Genomic DNA, 9,938 nt, shown 5'->3' with positions numbered 1-9,938 from the left:
AAAGTGAATATTTGCCTTCACAATGAGTAAAATTCTTGCTCAAGTAGTAAATGACATTTTCTTTCTTTCCAATTTCATCATGTTGACCTAGTACGCAATCCATGGATCCTTCGAGCACAATCAAATACATGAAGAGAGGCTTCCCTGGAATAGATGGAATCAAGATAGGAGGTTCTTATAGATAAAACCTTTAATCTTCTCAAAAGCTTGTTGACAATCAGAATTCCATTCAATTTCTTGATCCTTTCGGAGCAACTTGAATATAGGCTCACATGTAGCAGTCATGTTGGAAATAAACCTGGAAATGTAGTTCAATCTTCCAAGAAAACCTCTAACTTGCTTTTCAGTCATGGATCTGGCATTTCTTGTATTGCTCTGACCTTGTCTGGATCTACTTCAATTCCTCGTTGACTAACAATAAAACCAAGTAACTTCCCCGATCGGATCCCAAATGTACACTTATCTGGATTCAGACGCGATCTAAATTTTCTGAGGAGCTCAAATAGTTTCAACATATGGTCTAAATGATCCTCCTTGCTCTGTGATTTGGCAATCATATCGTCCACATAGACCTAAATCTCCTTATGCATCATGTCATGAAAAAGGGTGACCATCGCCCTTTTATAGGTTGCCCATGTGTTCTTGAGACGAAAAGGCATAACCTTGTAGCAGTAAGTTCCCCATGGTGTGATGAAGGTGGTTTTTTTCATGTCGTCAGGATCCATTTTGATATGATTATAACCTAAAAACCTATCCATGAAGGAGAAAACAACAAACCTAGCAGTGTTATCAACCAAGGTGTCAATATACGGGAGAGGGAAGTCGTCCTTCGGACTAGATTTGTTCAAATCTCTATAGTCCACACACATTCTGACCTTGCCATCCTTTTTAAGTACTATCACAATGTTAGCTACCCATTGAGGGTACTTTGTAACTGCGAGGAAGCCATCATCAAATTGTATTTTGACCTCTTCTCCAATCCTCAAAGCCATGTCTGGTCTTGTTCTTCGGAGTTTCTATTTTACTGGCGGACAATCTAGTCGGAGTGGCTATTTGTGAATAACAATGTCTGTGTCTAAACCGGGCATATCTTGATACGACCATGCAAACACATCCACATATTCTTGTAGAAGCTTGACCAATCTTTCTTTGACGTCTGCCCAAAGTGTTGTACCAATCTTAACCTCTTTCTTCGCTTCCTCGGTGCCAAGGTTGATTGTCTCTATCTACTCTTGATGTGGTTGGAGATACGTGTACTCGTACTCAACCAATCTTTCCAGTTCATCGGGAACATCACAACCTTCCTCACCCTCTTCTTCAACTTGGTAGATGGATGAATCAAAGTTAGGATTGAAAGTAGAGTCATTGGATTCAACATGGTTTTCTTTTATTCTGCATGTTTGAATGATTTGGTTTTATTAAAAGTGAAAAAACAAAGGAATGTAAGAGGAAAATGATTTTTATTTTAGTGGTTTTGAAATATTTCCATTTTCCTTTAAAAGTGAAAGAGAAAGAGCAGTAAATGAACAAACGGGAATTTAACAAAAAGCCTTCATTGATATAATCTTGAAAATGCAAAGGTGGCCCTACAAAATAGTCCAATAGCTTTGGGCATAACTATGGAATTTTGGAAACAACAAAGAAAAACAACAAATTACTTTGACAAAGGAAACATCTCTGGGATTTCAATCTCCTTCCAATTGTTCAAAACCACATCACACTGGTACACCAGGTTGCTCAAATCTTCATCTTCAATATCTTCATCAATAGCATTGACTTGATATTCAGCACTTACAAACACTTCTTGGATAGTTTTCGGACATCCTCTGATGGAGGTTGGTGCTCCCTTCTTGGCATTAGTTGGTTTGTATCCCAACCCATAACGGTCCAGCTTTATTTTGACGTCAATAACATCTCCCCAACCTTCGAGACTTCCTTCCTTAATGGTTAATATTGCTTTCTTCCATGATGCAAAATATGGAATACCCTTCCCCTTTGGTTCATCTACTTCCATAAGGACGGCGTTGGTTATTTCAAGAGCTTGGAAAGAAGTTTCCAAAGCGTCCTCATCAACCTCAATGTAACTGAACAAATAGAGGTGGCTTACCATAAGATCTTCCTCACCGGACATAATCACCAGCTTATCATCAATAACAAATTTCATTTTTTGGTGCAAGACGAAAGTCACTTCCACAACAACATGAATCCACGGCCTTCCAAGCAAACAACTATAATTTGGATTGATGTCCATAACCTAAAAAGTAATTTCAAACACATGTGAACCAATTAAGATTGGCAGCTCCACTTCCCCTATGATGGTCATCCTCGATCTATCATATGCCTTAACAATTAATGCGTTTGGCCTCATCTTAGCCCCTTGATATGCCAACTTAGTGAGCGTCCTCTTAGGTAAAACATCCAGAGAGGAGCCAGTGTCCATAAGGACTCTTGCTAGGGTATCTTCTTGGAATTTCACATATATGTGCAAAGCACGGTTATGATCTTGGCCATCCTTCGGCAAATCTTCACTACTAAAGCTGAGATTGTTGCATGTTGTAATGTTGGCAATGATCCCATCAAATTGATCAATAGTAGTGTCGTGAGCGACATGGGCCTGAGCTAACAATATTTGCAAGGCAATCCTATGAGTTAGAGAACTCATGAGAAGAGACAGAATGGATATCTTTGAAGGTGTTTGATGTAGCTGATTAAGAATATTGTAATCACTCTTCTTGATAATCCTTGGAAATTCAGTGTCTTCATCAGTTGGGATCACCCCTTTGCCTTTGTCGGTAACAGTGGTGGTGGTTTCTTTCGGTGGAATTGGCGGAGTCAAATTGAACTGAGGGGTATAAATTCGACCATTGTGGATCATTCTGCTTCCCCCTGCTATATCAGTGCTTGCAATCTTTAGACCTTCTTTCTGACCTACTTTCTCAGACCTTTGTTTAACGACAGTCGTGTCATACTTCCCAGGAACTGCTTTAGTATTCTCAAAAGGAAAAGGACTAGGCCTTTGGAAAACCACTGGCTTAGGAATATTGAAGACTTGTTCAAATGATTTTGGAATGTTGAAAATTAGTTGAACAACAGTAGAATCTGGAATGTTGAATATTGGCTCTGGCATGTTGAAGACTGTTGTTGTAGTACTTGACTCAGGTAGATTAAAGATGGGTTCAATCATTGCTACCTCATCCTTTTTCATACGAATGCTTACTTGCAACACACCTTGGTTAATAAATTGTTGAATATTGTAAGACCCTAATTTTGACCCTAAGATCCCTCATGGCATCATATCATTGCACATTGCATTTGCCTCAAGGATCATAGCATCTTGGCTCCTTAACCCTAGGGTGGGACTTGTGTGAGTTGGTTTGAGACCACCAAGCATGCTTGAATTGTATATTATTGATTTTCTTATTTTGTTTACTATCCAAAAGCACAAAAATATGTCACTAACATCTTTTGTTTTGTAGCTTGAGCAATCATAAGATCCAAGGCTCCTAGGAGGCCCCTATGCTCAATGATGTGGCCAGATGAAGTTGAAAGCAAGCATTACAATGGTTCACAAAGCTCTAAATAATCATATATGCCTCCCAAGTATCTCAATTTGTCAATTTGATCAAGATAAACCAAAGGGCTTGAGGATTGTTTCCCAAGGAAACCCTAATTCAACTGTGCATTGACTATGCCTTGCTCATGAAGCAACCTTAACCCATGATCAAATAAAATCAAGGTAAGTTCTTCCATTCATCATTTTATGCATATTTAATCTTATGAGAGTGTCCTTAATCATCAATTCATTAAGATTTGAAGTTTGGACTTGGGAAGTTGATCAGTCAATTCATCTAACTATTTTGAAATCCACTGAGACCTAACTTTTTATGTGTTTGTCAAATGAAGATGAACCCAAGAGAAACAATGTTCTTAAAAACCATATGAACAACTTTCATGTTCATAAAAAATTTATTTGAAGCTTGGAAGGTCATCATTCATTTCAAAACATTATAGGCCATTTTGACTGAAACCCTAATTTTTGGTCAACTTCCCAAGGACCTAACTCCTTAATTCTTTATGATTTTGAGGTGGGATCAAATTATTTGGAAATTTTAAGATGTCTAATTAAATTTTTATGTTGGACAAAATTTCATAATCCTAAAAGAAACACATGTGATAATACAAAACATTATAGGTCACTTTGGACCAAAGTCATTGAAATGTGATAAAGTCCAACTTCAAGTGCCCATAACTTTCTCATCAAAAATCCAAATGATGCAAAATTTAAGTCAAAATTGATTTTCTTGAAAATATATACAACTTTAATGTTGAAGGTTTTATCATTTGAGGCTTGCATCATTGAAAGAGAAGGGCTTGAAGTTGGTCCATTTAGGCTAAATTTCCATATACATGTTTTGCACCTTGAACTTCATGGCCTATTTTCAATAATTTACCAATCCCAAATGGATTTTTGTTCAACATAACATTTGTTCCTCATGTCAATACCTTTCCAACCATTACCCACACGCCTATGTTTCAATTTGGTAAGTGGCATTTTCGAAGAGATGAAGATTTGTGTTCATTTATGGAAACCATGTGAAAATTTTGTGCACAAGCCAATGTAATAAAAATGCACGTCCAAACCATTGCATACTCATATCAGCTTGCATTTGCAATGGATTTTGGGCCTCACATGCGCCTATACAGGCCCATGCATGGAGGCCCTCATTCCACATGCACACAAGTTTGCCATTGCTTGCATCAGCTTTCACTATAAATACACATGCCTGGCTTCATTCATATCCAACCTCAAGGCGGCTGAATTGCTGCATAACTGAATCCCTACCCTTCACTCAAAGGAATTTTGCTTTTCACTTTCAATTTTTCAGTTCAATTTTCAACTTCCTTGGTTGATCATTGAGCTTCAATTCCTTAGCCTAGCTCCTTTGCCATCTCAAGATCACACTGCATCAAAGAATTGGAAGAGATTGTGCCTTGTAAAGCTGCACTTCAAAGGTTGTTGTTCAGACTTTTTTGATTCGAAACTCCTTAATTATTGCTCATTTCTTGTGTTTGTTGGTTCCTATGAAGTCCTCATGTGAGAGGCAATTGATATGTGCATGTAATTTCATGAATTGAGCAAACTCAGATTGAACTCCATAAACTTCCATCTCAGATTTCTCTTCATATAGTGATCTTGAGTGGAAACCAATGGCACAGGGGTGATGTACATCACTCCAGCTTTCCAATGATATGAGGATCGTGCATTTTGGTGAGGTTTTGAAAACATGCAACTCTGGCCGGAGCTGGCTTGCTCGCCGGAGAAGACGGTGGTGTACACCACCATCTCCCACGCGTGGATGCATCTGGACCATTTGATCTCATTCCCAGATTTAATCAGAGCCTTTGGATGTTATGACTTTATTAAATGCTTTGTGTTTCTCTTTTGACCAAGGCCTTTGGTGTGTGCGCGCTTATCCACCATATGATATGCCACGTCATTTAATGAATATGATCCAACGCGCCAGGATTTTTGCAATTTCTGATTATTTCGTTTTATTTTCTTTATTTCATTTTATTTCAAAAATTCATAACTCCTTCATTTTAATCCAAAAAATATGGGACCAATTGCATTATTTCCCTTTTTAATTCTAGTTTCTGAAAATGATTTTAAATATTTTTTATGATGTCATTTAATATTTTTTTGTGAATTTTCTCTTTTCTATTCATTTTTAATTCATTTAAAATAGTTTTCAATATTCAAAAATGCCAAAAATATTTTCTTAACATCTTTGAATGATGATGAATCTATGAAAACTATTCTCATCAATTTCTTAATTGATTTGAGATTTTAGTTCAATTATGTTATTTTTCTTCATTTTTAATTGTTTAAAATTAGTTTCTGGTTTCTAAAAATGATGGAAAATTTTGTCAAACCTTGTTTGACCTTGTTGAACTTAGGATGATCCATTTGGACTTTTCCAAGTTGATTTGAAATGGATTTGAAGTTTGACCTTTATTTGTTTATTTTAATTCAAGTATTATTTTTAATTCAAAAAATACCAAAAAATATTTTATTTGTTTCTTGACTTCTAAGCTTCATCTCACTTCTCTTTACCATTGATTGATTTTGATTCCATTCATGTTTGATCAATGTGTGTTGATTATTTCATTTGAATCCCATTTATGTACATTTCCATTTCTTCTTCTTCTTCTTCTTTTTCTTTTTGATCAATGAGTTAAAGATTGGTGGTTAGCCTTGACATATGAGAGACTTAACCTTCCTTGATTCAAATTAAATTCATCTTGATCAAAGATCAAGTGAATTACTTTGCATTAAGGATAGGTTGCTTCTTGGTCAAGCAAAAAACCTAAATCAATACAAGATCATTCTTCTTTTCTTTTGGCATGGCAAGTTGTAGGAGCTTGGCTTACTAGTCATGGTCTCTAACTTGTGTTTGTTGCCTATAGTTTTATTGACCGGCCTCAGATAGGTGTGACTACTATATTAGTCCACTTACGATTGCTTAACATAGCGCTAAATTGCCTTATGGCACACTAACACTAACTATTAATCATTAACTTTTAATTCAAGCCTTTAATTCTTGCAATTTAATTTCTTGCACATTAATTCATTTTCTTTTGCCCTTTGCTCACTTGAGCTCATGTTTATGTTAATCCTATTTTCCTTTTGCTCACTTGAGCATATTATTGTGTATATATTATTGTGCTTGTTTTATTTTGTTTGTGTGAACCCAATGCAAATGGAAAAAGGACTTAGATTTAGGACCTTACCTATGCTAATGGAGTTTGAAGAGCAACTAGGCCTCATGCCTTTAAAGTGCTAAAATTGTCAAAGAGCAACTAGGTCTGATGCCTTTAGAATGCTTAATCTTGAAGGTGAACTTGAAAGTACCCCTAATTCTAAACTCACTCTTGTCCATTCTTTATTTGTATTGTGGAACTTTTTGATTTGTGTGTTCTTGTGTGCTAGGGATCCTAAACTTGAGCCAAATTAGAAGAACCATTGTCATGAGCATCCAAAGTGAGAGATACAAAAGCCAATTGGAAGATTCCTAGGAGCTTGATTGTTATTTTCTTGATTGCTTGAGTTATTTTCTTATTGCTTGCTAATTCCAAAGGATGGGAGCAACTTGGATCATCTTTATGATCTCAAGAAGGGAACTTCAATGTGGTTTTATTTCTCTTCCTTCATCTTTGCATGTTTAGGACCTAGCCATTCTCTTCTTCTCTCCACTCTAACCCAAGCCAAATTTTTTGTGCAAACATTAACATTGTTTTCAAAATTAGAAACCTAAGCACTATGCTTTTGATTTGTCAAACTCTTTTCATAACACTTATTTTGAATTGAATCCTTAAGTCAACTTTGACCTTATTTTGTGAATACTTTTCATTTGTAAATACAACTCACTCAATTGTTTTTGTGGTTCCAATGACCATGTGTGTTAAAGCTTTTCATAAACATTAGCTATTAGGTTTGAGTTATCCTAGAGGTTGATATAATACTCACCTATATCCTTAGTGATGGACTATAAGTCTTCCATGCTTATTATAGGGTTAACCCCTCACTAGCATGTTGAAGCTCTCCTCACATGATGGATTTATGGTTTTAGGTTGAGTTTTCTCCCTTTGATAACAAAAGACCTTAAGGCTTTTGACCAATCAATTCACCAACTTCTTTTGAGATTTTTATCCCGAACTATGAGGTTTTGATCCTAATCTTTTTTAAGATGGTACGTAGGCAATGGGTTTATCCATTCAAACACAAAATTGTAAATAATTTGTATATTCTTTTCTCATCTCCCCAATCATGTTTGCACAAATACTTTTCACAAATACCAACCTACCTTACAATATTTGTAAAAAGGGCTCCCTTAGAGTACTAAGGATGTTTTGGGTGCTTAAAACCTTCCCATTGCATAACCAACCCCCTTACCTAGATCTCTGACATTTTTATTAGTTTTTGATTTGATAAAACTTCTCGGTTTTTGTTCGCTTTCTAACCTTTCCTTTGGATAAATAGAAGTGCGGTGGCGACTCGAATTGTATGATTTACTTTTGATTTAGTCAATAAATCTAAAGGTAACGAATACCCCGCTACAAATATCATTTCGGACCATTTCACATCCTTTAGGAACAACAATACATTCTTCACAACTCTTGTGGAAATTCTTCAACAAACATGCCTTCACTAACTTTGCATGAAAATCTCTTAGCAGATTCTTGATTTTGGATGCATCAAGAATCATACTTTCATCAGGTTCATCATCAATAGCATTCACAGACCCATGAGTGGGCAAAGGATTATTTTTGACATTCGAACCGGTATCCCCAAATGAAAGAATACTTTTCTAAATCAATTCCCTCACAATATGCTTTAAGGCATAACAACCTTCCAAATAATTCCTTGGGCGCCTTCATGGAATGGACAATATACATTGGGGATTGTAATATGGTGGGAGAGGATCCGGTGGAGGTCCCAAAGGTCTTGGAATAGTTGACCCTTTCTTCAACAATGATGGATATAACTTAGTGTAAGACATATGAATCTGAGGAATCAGAGGCTTTCCACCTTGTCTTCTATTTTGAAATGGAGCATTTTGGCACGGAGCTGGAGTCCTTCGTTGATAAGTTGTAGCATTGGGCGCTTGTTGGTAAGTTGGAGTGTTGGGTGTTGTTTGAAAGATCGGAACTACTTGAGTTAATTGATACACTAGGACTTGTTGATTGAAAGTTGGTGTAATAGCTGCTACATACGACTGTTGAAGAAACCATGGTTGTTGAACATAGTTTTGTCGAGCAAAATATTGTTGTTTTTTCCAAGACTAATTCTTTCTTCTACTACCCATCACTGTGTTTGTTTCTCATTCCTTTTTCTTATGGAAACTGCTAGAGAATTTCTTGGTATTATTGTTGTTGTTGTTGGAAATACTAGCCGCATTAATCATCTTGCCATTTTTTAAGCCAAGCTCCACTTTGATACCCACGGCCACCAAGTCATAAAAATTTGATGTCATGCTTTCTACCATCCTCTCAAAAAATTCTTGTCGCACTATGTCGATGAACCAATCTACCAATTCTTTTTCAGTTAATGGAGGTTCCACTTGAGATGCAGTCTCTCTCCACCTGTGTGCATATTCTTTAAAGGATTCAGAATCTTTTTGGGACATGCTCAACAATTGCCTTCTATCAAAAGCTATATCCATGTTGTACTTGTATTGTTTGATGAAAGCATCATACAGATCTTGGAAACAATGGATGCAAGTTTGATCAAGGGTCAAGTACCATTTGGAAGAGGCACTTTTCAAACTGTCTTGGAAATAGTGGATCATAAGTTTGTCACTATCCACGTGAGCTGCCAGCTTTCTATAGTACATCATGAGATGACTTTTGGGACAAGTAGCTCCTTCATATTGATCAAAGTTGAGTGTCTTGAATTTTACGGGGATCACCAATCCAGACACAAGGCACATTTCTCTGGCAACAACACCAAAGATCTGATCACCTTCCATTACTCTTAGCCTTTTCTTAATAGTTTTAACATTTTATCTCATCTTTTCATGTCTTTCATCACCTTCTTCATACATATCAGGTATATCATACACTTCTTGATGATCATCGAAGTATGGTTGAACTCGAGTGTGCACGACTATGGGTGCAAAAGTGGGAATCACTTGATTAACTTCAGTAGTTAGTGGAACTGTGTGCTGAGTAGGCTGTCCTTGAGGATGAGGCACAAAACCATGAGGAAGACCAAAGGGAGACAAATTTGTTGGAGTAGTGTAGTGGGGTATTCGTTACCATTAGAGATATTGACTAAATCCAAGGTAAATCATACAAGTCGAGTCGCCACCGCACTTCTATTTATCCAAAGGAATGGTTAGAAAGCGAACAAAAACCTACAAGTTTTAACAAAAAAA

The 9,938-nt window shown here is 36.5% G+C and overlaps 2 protein-coding genes across 2 annotated transcripts; both read right to left on the bottom strand.

Moving 5' to 3' along the window:
• Positions 1 to 1,226: 1,226 nt before the first annotated feature.
• LOC127123585 (uncharacterized) lies at positions 1,227 to 3,184 on the bottom strand. Its single transcript, XM_051053790.1, has 3 exons — positions 2,342 to 3,184; positions 1,659 to 2,254; positions 1,227 to 1,392 (listed from the first exon to the last, which is right to left on the bottom strand). The coding sequence occupies exons 1-3, from the start codon at positions 3,182 to 3,184 to the stop codon at positions 1,227 to 1,229; spliced, it is 1,605 nt and encodes a 534-aa protein (XP_050909747.1).
• Positions 3,185 to 8,882: 5,698 nt separating this feature from the next.
• On the bottom strand, positions 8,883 to 9,530 carry LOC127123584 (uncharacterized). The gene has a single exon (XM_051053789.1). It carries the CDS (start codon positions 9,528 to 9,530, stop codon positions 8,883 to 8,885), a length of 648 nt encoding a protein of 215 aa, XP_050909746.1.
• Positions 9,531 to 9,938: the final 408 nt, after the last annotated feature.

This window comes from Lathyrus oleraceus, chromosome 2 (genome assembly GCF_024323335.1).
Source record: "Lathyrus oleraceus cultivar Zhongwan6 chromosome 2, CAAS_Psat_ZW6_1.0, whole genome shotgun sequence".
Taxonomy (NCBI): domain Eukaryota; kingdom Viridiplantae; phylum Streptophyta; class Magnoliopsida; order Fabales; family Fabaceae; genus Lathyrus; species Lathyrus oleraceus.
The sequence above is the reverse complement of the archived record's forward strand: the minus strand, read 5'-3'. Positions and strand labels throughout refer to the sequence as shown.